This window comes from Ranitomeya variabilis, chromosome 5, assembly GCF_051348905.1.
Source record: "Ranitomeya variabilis isolate aRanVar5 chromosome 5, aRanVar5.hap1, whole genome shotgun sequence".
Lineage (NCBI taxonomy): Eukaryota > Metazoa > Chordata > Amphibia > Anura > Dendrobatidae > Ranitomeya > Ranitomeya variabilis.
Genome location: NC_135236.1, coordinates 653,022,616 through 653,037,371, shown reverse-complemented (window position 1 = coordinate 653,037,371; position 14,756 = coordinate 653,022,616). Strand labels below are relative to the sequence as shown.

Here is a 14,756-nt window from a genome sequence, read left to right as displayed (position 1 = left end):
GTGAGCGCTGCCGGGCAACATGCATTATCATTGTAACTGTGAGAATAACATGACATGCCCGAAAGTATAGCGCCATCTGGTGTTCAAAAATATAATGCTCCCACAGTCTACCCAAATACAGTACAATATCGTGCCAAAATACCGCAGGTGATTTACACCTTAAAGGGATTGTACACTTCTTTAATGGTCTACGGTGGTGGAGGAACTGAAAGAAAATTCCTATACTCGCATCCGCATTCATTACAGTAAGGGTACCGTCACACTAAGCGACGCTGCAGCGATAGCGACAGCAATGCCGATCGCTGCAGCGTCGCTGTGTGGTCGCTGGAGAGCTGTCACACAGACCGCTCTCCAGCGACCAGCGATGCCGAGGTCCCTGGGTAACCAGGGTAAACATCGGGTTGCTAAGCGCAGGGCCGCGCTTAGTAACCCGATGTTTACCCTGGTTACCAGCGTAAAAGTTAAAAAAACAAACAGTACATGCTCACCTGCGCGTCCCCCAGCCTCTGCTTCCTGACGCTGACTGAGCTCCGGCCCTAACAGCACAGCGGTGACGTCACCGCTGTTGCTTTCACTTTCAGTTTAGGGCCGGCGCTTTAGTGTCAGGAAGCAGAGGCTGGGGGACGCGCAGGTGAGCATGTACTGTTTGTTTTTTTAACTTTTACGCTGGTAACCAGGGTAAACATCGGGTTACTAAGCGCGGCCCTGCGCTTAGTAACCCGATGTTTACCCTGGTTACCAGTGTAAAATATCGCTGGTATCGTCGCTTTTGCTGTCAAACACGGCGATACACGGCGACCTAGCGACCAAATAATGTGCAGACCTTCTAGCAGCGACCAGCAATTTCACAGCGGGATCCAGATCGCTGCTGCGTGTCAAATACAGCGATATCGCCATCCAGGTCGCTGCAACGTCACGGATTGCTGGCGATATCGCCTAGTGTGACGGTACCTTAACACCCCCCTCCCACTAGTCTCTAGAGCGGGAGTTGTCAGGTGGCCTCTGCAGCCAATCAGTGGAGAGTTGGGTGCTGACTGGCTGCAGTGGTCCCAGCTGGATGCTAATGCCAATAAAGGGTGACAGTACTGATGCCGGGGGTTCGGCGCCAGCCTGGGGGGGTGAGTATAGATTTTTTATTATTTACACCACTCCAAGAAGTGGACAACCATTTATATGTCTAAGCAAATTCTTCAGTCACTTATTGCTGTATGAGGACTGTTAAAGGGAACCTGTCAGCAAGATTGTGCCCAGCAACCTACAGACAATGTCAGGTCGGCACAGTTATACTGATTAACATGATACTGGGTGATGGAATCTGTCTTGTGGTTGTTGTTCAAACCTTTATTTGTAGTTTTCAGTTAATTATATGCTTGTGCTCCAGGGCGACCTGTGGGTGGGGATTAATGTGTTGCTCTGGGGTGGGGCTGAGGGCAGGACTGTGGGCGGGGCTTTATGTGGGGCTGAGGGCAGGACTGTGGGCGGGGCTTTATGTGGTGCTCTGGGGTGGAGCTGAGGGCATGACTGTGGGCGTGGCTTTATGTGGGGCTGAGGGCAGGACTGTGGGCGTTTCTTTATGTGGTGCTCTGGGGTCGGGCTAAGGGGAGGACTGTGAACGGGGCTTTATGTGGTGCTCTGAGGTCGGGCTGAGGGCATGACTGTGAACGGGGCTTTATGTGGTGCTCTGGGGTGGGGCTAAGGGGAGGACTGTGGGCGGGGCTTTCTGTGGTGCTCTGGGGTGGAGCTGAGGGCAGGACTGTGGGCAGGGCTTTATGTGGTGCTCTGGGGTGGGGCTAAGGGGAGGACTGTGGGCAGGGCTTTATGTGGTGCTCTGGGGTGGGGCTAAGGGGAGGACTGTGGGCGGGGCTTTCTGTGGTGTTCTGGGGTGGGGCTGAGGGCAGGACTATGGGAGGGGCATTATGTGTGCTCTGGGGTGGGGCTGAGGGCGGGGCTTTATGTGTTGCTCTGGGGTGGGGCTGAGTGCAGGACTGTGGGCGGGGCTTTATGTGGTGCTCTGGGGTAGGGCTGAGTGCAGGACTGTGGGCAGGGCTTTGTGTGGTGCTCTGGGGTGGGGCTGAGGGCAGGACTGTGGGTGGGGCTTTATGTGGTGCTCTGGGATGGGGCTGAGGGCAGGACTGTGAGCGGGGCTTTATGTGGTGCTCTGGGGTGGGGCTGTGGGCAGGGCTTTGTGGTGCTCTGGGGTGGGCTGGGGGCGGGGCTTTATATGTTGCTCTGGGGTGGGGCTGAGGTCATGACTGTGGGCGTGGCTTTATGTGGGGCTGAGGGCAGGACTGTGGGCCGGGCTTTATGTGGTGCTCTGGGGTGGGGCTGAGGGCAGGACTGTGAACGGGGCTTTACGTGATGCTCTGGGGTCGGGCTGAGGGCATGACTGTGAACGGGGCTTTATGTGATGCTCTGGGGTGGGGCTGAGGGCAGGACTGTGGGCAGGGCTTTATGTGGTGCTCTGGCGTGGGGCTGAGGGCAGGACTGTGGGCAGGGCTTTATGTGGTGCTCTGGGGTGGGGCTGAGGGCAGGACTGTGGGCAGGGCTTTATGTGGTGCTCTGGGGTGGGGCTGAGGGCAGGACTGTGGGCAGGGCTTTATGTGGTGCTCTGGGGTGGGACTGAGGGCAGGACTGTGGGCAGGGCTTTATGTGATGCTCTGGGGTGGGACTGTGGGCGAGGCTTTATATGGTGCGCTGCTTACATATTCATCTGTATGGCTTATGATAGGTCACTGATCCCTCACTGACCTGCCCCTTATTTTACATAATGAATATAATGTGTTGGGGGTTTTTTTTGTAAATCACATTCATCCGGCGGCGCCATCTTGATAAAGCCTAATTTTTTTTTCACTACCAAAATGGCGGCGGCCAAATACATTTTCTTCTACTTTCGTTTCTAAAGCAAAAATATGCCTATTGTCCCCCGTATCATGGTACAGCGCAGAAAGAGCCGCCTGCACCTGCCTGATGAATGAGATTTTTTTTTTTTTCAAACCATCTTATATTCAGTATGTAAAATAGAAGGCAGCTCAGTGAGTGATCAGTGACCCATCATAAGCCATGAGGATGAATATGTATGCAGAGCACCACACCAAGCCCCACCCACAGACCCTCACAGACCCCCACAGCCCAGCCCACGGGAATCTCATTAACTGAAAATAAAGATTACAACAAGAACCACAAGACGGATTTCATCAACTCAGGTATCATTGTAATCAGTATAACGGCACCAACCAGACACTGTCTGTAGGTTACTGTGCACAATCCTGCTGACAGGTTCCCTTTAAATATTCTAATTACATCATTTTGATGTGCGTGTAACTTATTGATCAACTTTAATTAACTTTTATTAGGCAATTTCGCAATTGTCTTTTATGCTTATTTTTTTCTATCACATGGTTCAGATAAAATCAAAGAAAACGTTACTCCACTCTACAGACTGGTGGGAATGAGGTGATGTATATAGTTTTTGGTATAAAAAAAAACAAAAAAAAGTATAGGAAGTAATTTTTGAAAAAACTAGCTTTACTCACCCTTCCCAGGTCCATCACTAAATCTCCTCCTCTGCTACTGGTGTCTGTTGTTTTCTGCAGCACTGGCGTCACATTGACACTGCAGCCAATCAGTGAGCTCAGCAGCAATGAGTGACTTATGCCAGAGCTGCTGACCTCACTCACTGTTTGGCTGCAGTGCTGCTGTTGTGATGTCAGCGCTGCAGACAATTGCAAACATCAGGAGCAGCAGCGGAGACTCAGCGTTGGACCCGGGGAAGGTGGGTAAAATACAGTTTGTTTGTTTTAAAAAACTGCAGCCAGAGGACAGGGTTTTTCCTAAACTAGGAAACCCCTTTAAAAGTAGAGCTGAGGGGACAAGAGAAAGCTCCTTCTGGCCTCTCCACACCTCCTGGTTTGATTGATGTCTGCCGTCAACTGAGGCAGAATGTGATTGCGCTGAGCGCACTGATTGGCTGCAGCGCTGTTGATGTGACATTGGCGCTGCAGACAGTGACAGACACTTGGGAGATTTATTCTGAGTGCCCGCGTTCACTGTGGCTGGCCACAAAGCATAGACTCAGGCCACCTGCAGCGAGCCAATGGGCGCAGGATTTTGAGAGCAGAGCTTCTGACGACTGACCAGTCGCAGCTCATGGCCGCACCCCAACAGACCATACGAGTCAGGTGATTTTTTCCTAATAATCAAATGTTTGCTCAGATATGAAAACAGTCTTATCATGCAATTATCAGTGACCTGCCAAATTAATACATGGGTCTGATGAGCACAGGGTATGTGACTCCATCATGTTCCCGCCTGCTTATTTACCAGTATATTTCTGTACCGTCCAAGGACACTCAGCACCTGATGAGAATTTTCTAAGTATATCATGTGGGACACGATGAGCCCAACATTTCATTACTTTCCCTTTAATAACTTGTTTACTGGTCCATGCATCTTCTTATTGAGCATTATCTCACAATATACACACAAATAATGTAGAAAAATATAAAAAATGATCACAAGAAAAACTCTCCTTTACAATTAATAATGTACCTTTCGGCTCTATTCACACTGTGTTAATGGTTGTCCTATCTATACGCTGGGAAAACTCCCAATGCGTATGTTAATCTAATCCATAGATCCCATTCAACAGATATAACAAGTATATGACAGGTTTTTGTTTTCTTTTTGATTTATGGATTATGAATGTATTTATGGAATTGCATTTCCCAGCCTCACATTGCACAAGTAATGCTTAGGACCTGTCTTTCCCTGCCTTCTGCTGTTGGTAGGTGTCTCCTTGTCAGCTCTTACAAGCAAGAGGCAGGGAGACAGGCTGAAGCTACCACACATAGGACACATCGGAGACTCTGCACACAACACTCACAGCTAACGCAGAGAAACAGACTCACTGACTATACCACTTCTCTCTTATATTATATAGTTGACGTCTGACTCTAACAGCGGCAATCATTGTGCCAGCTGATCGCTGATGTTAACCTCTTAAATGCCGCTATCAATCACTGAAAACAGCATTCAATTGCGTGGATGGTAGTTTCGGAGCCCATTAGCTACCCCGCATCGTGATGGCAGGGAGTCGATCGATATCTAAGAAAGGGGGAGGCTGAAGTCTTCCAAGCCTGTCATGTGATCTCTTCTATGATGTCCAGACTGTGGCTGGGCGTCATAAGAGACTGACATCTTTACTATCTACAGCAATACTGTGGTATTGGTTTATATGGTAGAAGATATCAGACGATCACAGGTTCAAGTCCCCTAAAGGGACTAACAAATGAAATAAAGCCAATAATCAGGGCCGTATTTGCCACTAGGCACTTGAGGGCACGTGCCTAGGGCGGGGACAATGCAGGGGGTGGCACCTGAGCAAGGTTTGTTGTTTTGTTTATTTATTTATTTTTAATAAGTCCTGGGTCACCTCCCGACCGACCGCCCCCCGCGCACCCCACGCCCCCCCCGACGCCCACCCACGCTCCTTGAAGACGATACTCACCCTGCTCCAGCGATGCTTGGTCTCGGCGTCTGCAGCTCGTCCTGAATGAGCGGTCACGTGGTACCGCTCATTAAGGTCATGAATATGCGAATATTCATGATCTTAATGAGCGGTATCACTTGACCGCTCACGCAGGAAGAAGGTGCTGCGCCGGAGTCGGGACAGAGCCAGAGGGATGTCGGCCCGGCCGCGCGGTGTGGGACAGGTGAGTATGAGGGACGGGGGGATGAAGGAGGACATAAGCCGGCGCGCCATGCAAGATGGGAGCAGGAGCGGGGGGGTGGAGAGATAAGCCATGCATACGGGGGGGATATGAGCCATGCATACAGGGGGTGGAATATGAGCCAAGCATACAGGAAGGGAAATATGAGCCATGCATTCGGGGGGGGGGGGGGAATATGAGCCAAACATACAGGGGGGAAATATGAGCCATGCATACAGGGGGGAAATATGAGCCATGCATACAGGGGGGGGAATATGAGCCATGCATACGGGGGGGGATATGAGCCATGCATACAGGGGGGTAATATGAGCCATGCATACGGGGGGGGAATATGAGCCATTCATATGGGGGGGGAATATGAGCCATGCATACAGGGGGGTAATATGAGCCATGCATACGGGGGGGGGAATATGAGCCATGCATATGGGGGGGGGGAATATGAGCCATGCATACAGGGGGAAATATGAGCCATGCATTCAGGAGGAGGAATATGAGCCATGCATACAGGAGGGGGGATATGTGTGGCCGTTATACATTATGGAGCATCATGTGGGATCATTATACAGTATGGAGAACTGTGTGTGGCCATTATACAGTATGGAGCACTGTGTGGCCATTATACATTATGGAGCATCATGTGTGTCCATTATACATTATGGAGCATCATGTGTGGCCATTATACAGTATTGAGCATCATGTGTGGCCATTATACAGTATGGAGAACTGTGTGTGGCCATTATACAGTATGGAGCACTGTGTGTCCATTATACATTATGGAGCATCATGTGTGGCCATTATACAGTATTGAGCATCATGTGTGGCCATTATACAGTATGGAGAACTGTGTGTGGCCATTATACAGTATGGAGCATCATGTGTGGTGGCCGTTATACAGTATGGAGCATCATGTGTGGCCATTATACAGTATGGAGCACTGTGTGGCCATATTTTTTTGGTTATAATTATTGTATATGAAACAGTGTGATCAGCAGTGCTAAATGGCTGTGGTTGGGACGTGGATATGGGTGTGACTAGTTGTGAAATGGGTGTGGTCAGAGGCGTGGCCTAAAATTTGCCACGGCGCACTATGCGCGCCGCAAACTTTATACCTCCTTCCCTTCTTCAATAGTTGGGAGGTATGGTACCGCATTTGCCAGATTATGGCAAGTGCCGCAAATCCCATAGGGAATGAATGAGGCCGAACGCAGTGTTGCCATAAGTGATCCGTTACGCGGCAGATGCAGAAAAACTGCCAGATCTGCTGCAAAAGGCGACTTTCACATCAGCGATTCTTGCCAAAGTCACTGCCGATAGTGTCATACTCACCAAAGGGGGAGGCAGCACTAAAAGTGCCTAGGGCAGCAGAAACTCTAAATACGGCCCTGCCAATAATATAGTAAAATACTTATACATGTTTGGTATTTCTATAATTGTACTGACCTGGAGAATCATGTTCACAGGTCATTTTTACTGTACATCGATATCGGCAGGTTTGGCCATCATTAGTCTAATGTATATGGGGGCCTTCATAATTTTGCCTGACATTTTTTTGCTCTACAATTTTGTTTCAAATTTTTCCATCACATTTTTGCCTCAGATATTTACCTCACATTTTATGTCTCCACATTTTTGCCTCTCATTTTTACCTTACATTTTTTTGCCTTTTAGTTTTATACCATAATCTTTGCCTCCACATTTTTACCTCATATTATTTGCCTTCACATTGTTACCTCATTCTTTTCCTCAAATTTTTGCAAATTTTTTACCATTCATTTTTGGCTCCACGTTATTACCTCATTTTTTTGCCTCACATTTTACCTCACATTTTCTGCCTCCATATTTTTGTTTTATGTTTTTATCTCACATTTTTACCTCACATTTTTGCTTTACTTTTTCACCTTACATTTTTATCTCACATTTTTTGCCTCCATATTTTTTGCCTCTCATTTTTACCTTCTTTTTTGCCTCACATTTGTATCTCACAAATTTTACCTCACATTTATGCCTCCATATTTTTGCCTTTCATTTATATCTCACAAATTTTACCTCACATTTATGCCTCCATATTTTTGCCTCTCATTTTTACCTCATATTTTTTGTTTACATATTGTTACCTCATTTTTTGCCTCACATTTTTTACCTGTCATTTTTGGATGCACATTGTTACCTCATTTTTGCCTCACATTTTTTGCCTCCATATTTTTGCCTTGCATTCTTACCTTACATTTTACCTCTCATTTTTACCTCACGTTTTAACTTACATTTTTGGCTGCCGTCACACTAGCAGTATTTGGTCAGTATTTTACATCAGTATTTGTAAGCCAAAACCAGGAGTGGGTGATAATACAGAAGTGGTGCATATGTTTCTATTAGACTTTTCCTCTAATTGTTCCACTCCTGGTTTTGGCTTACAAATACTGATGTAAAATACTGACCAAATACTGCTAGTGTGACGGCAGCCTTTATCTGACATTTTTTGCCTCCACATTTTTGCCTCCCATTAGTCCATCGCCTCCTCATTTCTCTGTGCCGTGCACTGATGAGGACATGAATTAATAATGGGAGCTGAACGATGTTTTGTTCATTATCTTATTGTGTAACTGAATCGATTGCTAGCAGGGACTTATCTCCACCAGATAGCTGATCCTGCACTTATTATCTGTGTTGTACAGTACATGTGAAAAATTCAGTAACCGCGTTTCACAATGACCGAATTTTACTTCAGAAAACACTTTCTATCTCTTTCCATTGGACTTTCCTCAAGGACGTTCATTGCTGTTCGAATTTTAATTTTTTTTTTCTTACCTCTGACCCTACCCTGAGATAGATTTCAGTTTTTGCACTATGGCACCTGATAGTAGAGTACAATCTGTGCATAATCTCACTTCTATCACTTCAGGACAAAATGTAATAAATGTTTTTATTATTGCATTTATTTTTCTTTGTGTTTATTTACACACGTTATAATGATACTCTTAGGCCTCTTTCACACTTCAGTTGTTTGACGTCAGTCTAAAACCGTCATTTTCCTCAAAAAACGGATCCGTTTTTTTTTTTGACGGATCCGTTTTTTCCCCCATAGACTTGCATTAGCGACGGATTGTGACGGATGGTCGTCCGTTCCATCCGTCATGCGACGGATCCGTCAAAATTTAGCGGACGTCATCTAGACATTGACGTTCATCTAGACGTTTTTTGTCTCCGCTGAAATGGCGGATCGCGACGGATCCGTCGCGTCCGTCATTTCATAGAATGGCCACCTATGGGCGACGGATCCGTCGCGATCCGTTTTTTGGCGGATCCGTCGCCCCAATCCGTTTTTTCAAGTTTTTTCAATTGCGCATGCTCCAAAAAGTATATACAACCCCCGAGTAACGGATCCGTCAAAAAAACGGATCCGTTACATCCGTTTTTTCAACAATTGTGACGGATCCGTCGATCCGTCACTTTGTCGGAAGTGACTGACGCCAAACGACTGAAGTGTGAAAGAGGCCTTACTCCTTGAGAAAGCCACCTGGTGAAACGTGCGTTGGAGTTCAAGGGTGTCCTTATGGTGATTTTCTATCCCTGAGATATGCTATATTGGGTGGCATATCTGCTAAGGTGTCTGTATATGATTTTCTAATTAACAACCCACTTGGATTTATTTAATGTATGGTAATATACACTGCTCAAAAAATAAAGGGAACACATAAACAACAGAATATAACTCCAAGTAAATCAAACTTCTGTGAAATCAGACTGTCCATTTAGGAAGCAACACTGATTGACAATCAATTTCACATGCTGTTGTGCAAATGGAATAGACAACAGATGGAAATTATTGGCAATTATCAAGACACACTCAATAAAAGAGTGATTCTGCAGGCAGGGACCACAGACCACATCGCAGTACCAATGCTTTCTGGCTGATGTTTTGGTCACTTTTGAATGTTGGTTGTGCTTTCACACTAGTGGTAGCATGAGGCGAACTCTACATCCTACACAAGTGGCTCAGGTAGTGCAGCTCATCCAGGATGGCACATCAATGCAAGCTGTGGCAGGAAGGTTTGCTGTGTCTGTCAGCGTAGTGTCCAGAGGCTGGAGGCGCTACCAGGAGACAGGCCAGTACACCAGGAGACGTGGAGGGAGCCGCAGGAGGGAAACAACCCAGCAGCTGGACCACTACCTCAGCCTTTGTGCAAGGAGGAACAGGAGGCGCAATGCCAGAGCCCTGCAAAATGACCTCCAGCAAGCCACAAATATGCATGTGTCTGCACAAACGGTTAGAAACCGACTCCATGAGGATGGTCTAAGTGCCCGACGTCCACAGATGGGGGTTGTGCTCACAGCCGAACACCGTGCAGGGCGTTTAGCATTTGCCACAGAACACCAGGATTGGCAAATTCGCCACTCGCGCCATGTGCTCTTCACAGATGAAAGCAGGTTCACACTGAGCACATGTGACAGATGTGACAGAGTCTGGAGACGCCGTGGAGAGCGATCTGCTGCCTGCAACATCCTTCAGCATGACCGGTTTGGCAGTGGGTCAGTAATGGTGTCGGGTGGCATTTCTTTGGAGGGCCGCACAGCCCTCCATGTGCTCACCAGAGGTAGCCTGACTCCCATTAGTGTTGTGAATTAAACTTTTTGGCTCCCTCTTGTGGTCACCAGCGACATGACACTTTGATTTTCTTTCCCCAGCTTGGTACCCACCTGGTTCGTTAGTCCAGGGGTGTTGCTATTTAAACTCCCTGGATTCTCAGTCTGGTGCCTGGCATCATTGTAATCAGTTCCTTTCTGTTTGCTCCTGTCTGCTGGTCCTGGTTCTTTGCAAAATAAGCTAAGTCCTGCTTCCTTATTTTTTGGTTATTTGCATTGCTCTTATTTTTGTCCAGCTTGTACTAAATGTGATTCCTGATATTGCTGGAAGCTCTAGGGGGCTGATATTCCCCCCCCCCCCATGCCGTTAGACGGTTCGGGGGTTCTTGAATATTCAGCGTGGAAATTTTGATAGTGTTTTTGCTGACCGTATAAGTCATCTTCCTATATTCTGCTATTAGTCAGTGGGCCTCTCTTTGCTAAAACCTAGTTCATTCTTACGTTTGTCTTTTCTTCTTACCTCACCGTTATTATTTGTTGGGGGCTTGTATCCAACTTTTGGGGTCTTTTCTCTGGAGGCAAGAAAGGTCTATTGTTTCCCTTCTAGGGTTAGTTAGTTCTCCGGCTGGCGCGAGACGTCTAGAACCAACGTAGGTACGTTCCCCGGCTACTGCTATTTGTTGTGCTAGGATCAGATATACGGTTAGCCTAGTTACCACTGCCCTATGAGCTGTTTTTTTGTGTGTGCAGACTTGGTAATAACCTCTGAGACCCTCTGCCATTGGGGTCATAACAGTATGCCAGGCCAAAAGTAATACTTAATGCATTGCAGAAGTGGGATTATAAGAAAGGAAATTCTGAGTTTTTTTTTTTTTTTTCTTTCTTCCTCCCCTTTATCTCTGAGTGGCTTGAGCTTGCTGCAGACGATTACTAGTGTGGATCAGCTTGCTGCTCGTGTGCAGGGCATTCAAGATTTTGTTACTTGTAGTCCTATGTCAGAACCTAAAATACCTATTCCTGAACTGTTCTCTGGAGACCGATTTAAGTTTAGGAATTTCAGGAATAATTGTAAATTGTTTCTATCTCTGAGACCTCGTTCGTCTGGAGACTCAGCTCAGCAAGTAAAAATTGTTATCTCTCTCTTGCGGGGCGACCCTCAGGATTGGGCCTTCTCGTTAGCGCCAGGAGATCCGGCATTGGCAAATATTGATGCGTTTTTTCTGGCGCTCGGGTTGCTTTACGAGGAGCCCAATCTTGAAATTCAGGCAGAAGAAGCTTTGCTGGCTATCTCTCAGGGCCAGGATGAAGCTGAAGTGTATTGCCAAAAATTTCGGAAATGGTCCGTGCTTACTCAGTGGAATGAGTGTGCTCTGGCCGCAAATTTCAGAAATGGCCTTTCTGAAGCCATTAAGAATGTGATGGTGGGTTTCTCCATTCCTACAAGTCTGAATGATTCCATGGCGCTGGCTATTCAAATTGACCGGCGTTTGCGGGAGCGCAAAGCCGCTAATCCTCTGGTGGTGTTGTCTGAACAAACACCTGATTTAATGCAATGTGGTAGAATTCAGACTAGAAATGAACGGAAAAATCATAGACATCAGAATGGGTTGTGTTTTTACTGTGGTGATCCTACACATGTTATATCAGCATGCTCTAAACGCTTAACAAAGGTGGTTAGTCCTGTCGCCATTGGTAATTTGCAACCTAAATTTATTTTGTCTGTGACTTTAATTTGCTCATTGTCTTCCTACCCTGTTATGGCGTTTGTGGATTCAGGTGCTGCCCTGAGTCTTATGGATTTTTCATTTGCCAAACGCTGTGGTTTTGTTCTTGAGCCGTTGGTAAATCCTATCCCTCTTAGAGGTATTGATGCTACGCCATTGGCGGAAAATAAGCCGCAGTTTTGGACACAGGTAACCATGTGCATGACACCTGAACATCGGGAGGTGATTCGTTTTCTGGTTCTGCATAAAATGCATGATTTGGTCGTTTTGGGTCTGCCATGGTTACAGACCCATAATCCAGTTTTGGATTGGAAGGCAATGTCTGTGTCAAGTTGGGGCTGTCAGGGAATTCATGGCGATTCCCCGCCGGTGTCTATTGCTTCCTCTACTCCTTCGGAAGTTCCTGAGTATTTGTCTGATTATCAGGATGTATTCAGCGAGTCCAGGTCCAGTGCTCTTCCTCCTCATAGGGACTGTGACTGCGCTATAGATTTGATTCCGGGTAGTAAATTTCCTAAGGGAAGATTATTTAATCTGTCTGTACCTGAGCATACCGCAATGCGTTCGTATATCAAGGAGTCTCTGGAGAAGGGGCATATTCGTCCATCCTCTTCCCCTCTTGGTCCGGAATTCTTTTTTGTGGCCAAGAAGGACGGATCTTTGAGACCTTGTATAGACTATCGGCTTCTGAATAAAATCACTGTTAAATTTCAGTATCCTTTGCCTCTGTTGTCGGACTTGTTTGCCCGGATTAAGGGTGCCAAGTGGTTCACCAAGATAGATCTTCGTGGTGCGTACAACCTTGTGCGCATTAAGCAGGGAGATGAATGGAAAACTGCATTTAATACGCCCGAAGGTCATTTTGAGTACTTGGTGATGCCTTTTGGGCTTTCTAATGCCCCTTCAGTGTTTCAGTCCTTTATGCATGATATTTTCCGGAAGTACCTGGATAAATTTATGATCGTTTATCTGGATGATATTCTGTTTTTTTCTGATGATTGGGACTCCCATGTAAAGCAGGTCAGGATGGTGTTTCAGGTTTTGCGTGAGAATGCTTTGTTTGTCAAGGGCTCAAAGTGTCTCTTTGGAGTGCAGAAGGTTCCCTTTTTGGGTTTTATTTTCTCCCCTTCTGCGGTGGAGATGGACCCAGTCAAGGTCCGAGCTATTCATGATTGGACTCAACCCACATCAGTTAAGAGTCTTCAGAAGTTCTTGGGTTTTGCTAACTTCTACCGTCGTTTTATCGCTAACTTTTCTAGCGTTGTTAAACCTTTGACGGATATGACCAAGAAAGGTTCTGATGTTGCTAACTGGGCTCCTGCAGCCGTGGAAGCTTTCCAAGAGCTGAAGCGCCGGTTTACTTTGGCGCCTGTTTTGTGCCAGCCTGATGTCTCACTTCCCTTCCAGGTTGAAGTGGATGCTTCTGAGATCGGTGCAGGGGCCGTTTTGTCGCAGAGAGACCCTGGTTGCTCTATAATGAGACCATGTGCTTTTTTTTCTAGGAAGTTTTCGCCTGCTAAGCGGAACTATGATGTTGGCAATCGGGAGTTGTTGGCCATGAAGTGGGCATTTGAGGAGTGGCGTCATTGGCTCGAGGGTGCTAAGCATCGTGTGGTGGTCTTGACTGATCACAAAAATCTGATGTATCTCGAGTCTGCTAAACACCTGAATCCTAGACAGGCCCGTTGGTCATTGTTTTTCTCCCGTTTTGACTTTGTGGTCTCGTATCTACCGGGTTCAAAGAATGTGAAGGCTGATGCTCTTTCTAGGAGCTTTGTGCCTGACTCTCCTAGAGTCTCAGAGCCAGCTGGTATTCTTAAAGAGGGAGTTATCTTGTCGGCCATTTCTCCGGATTTGCGACGTGTGTTGCAGAGATTTCAGGCTGGTAGACCTGACTCTTGTCCACCTGACAGACTGTTTGTTCCTGATAAATGGACCAGCAGAGTCATTTCCGAGGTTCATTCCTCGGTGTTGGCAGGGCATCCGGGGATTTTTGGCACCAGAGATTTGGTGGCTAGGTCCTTTTGGTGGCCTTCCTTGTCACGGGATGTGCGGTCGTTTGTGCAGTCCTGTGGGACTTGTGCTCGAGCTAAGCCTTGCTGTTCTCGTGCCAGCGGGTTGCTCTTGCCCTTGCCTGTCCCGAAGAGGCCTTGGACACACATTTCCATGGATTTCATTTCAGATCTTCCTGTGTCTCAGGGCATGTCTGTCATCTGGGTGGTATGTGATAGTTTTTCCAAGATGGTCCATTTGGTGTCCTTGCCTAAGCTGCCTTCCTCTTCCGATCTGGTTCCTTTATTCTTTCAGAATGTGGTTCGTTTGCACGGCATTCCTGAGAATATCGTGTCTGACAGAGGATCCCAGTTTGTTTCCAGGTTCTGGCGATCCTTTTGTGCTAAGATGGGCATTGATTTGTCGTTTTCATCTGCCTTTCATCCTCAGACTAATGGCCAAACTGAGCGAACAAATCAGACTCTAGAGGCTTATTTGAGGTGTTTTGTTTCTGCAGATCAGGATGATTGGGTGACCTTCTTGCCATTGGCTGAGTTTGCCCTTAATAATCGGGCTAGTTCCGCTACTTTGGTTTCGCCATTTTTCTGCAACTCTGGTTTTCATCCTCGTTTTTCCTCGGGACATGTTGAGCCCTCTGACTGTCCTGGGGTAGATTCTGTGGTGGATAGGTTGCAGCGGATTTGGAATGATGTGGTGGACAACTTAAAGT

General features: G+C 46.9%; 1 protein-coding gene across 2 annotated transcripts in view; it reads left to right on the top strand.

The window, feature by feature from the left end:
• Positions 1 to 39: 39 nt before the first annotated feature.
• FAXDC2 (fatty acid hydroxylase domain containing 2) overlaps positions 40 to 14,756 on the top strand; it is a 74,169-nt gene continuing 59,452 nt past the window's right edge. Inside the window, exon 1 of one of the 2 annotated variants that reach the window (XM_077266409.1) lies at positions 40 to 147. In XM_077266409.1, coding sequence (XP_077122524.1) covers positions 55 to 147 — 93 coding nt within the window. In that variant the 5' untranslated portion in view covers positions 40 to 54. Of the gene's footprint in view, positions 148 to 1,073; positions 1,119 to 14,756 lie in introns of those variants that run through there. The other variant, XM_077266410.1, reaches the window with a different exon arrangement.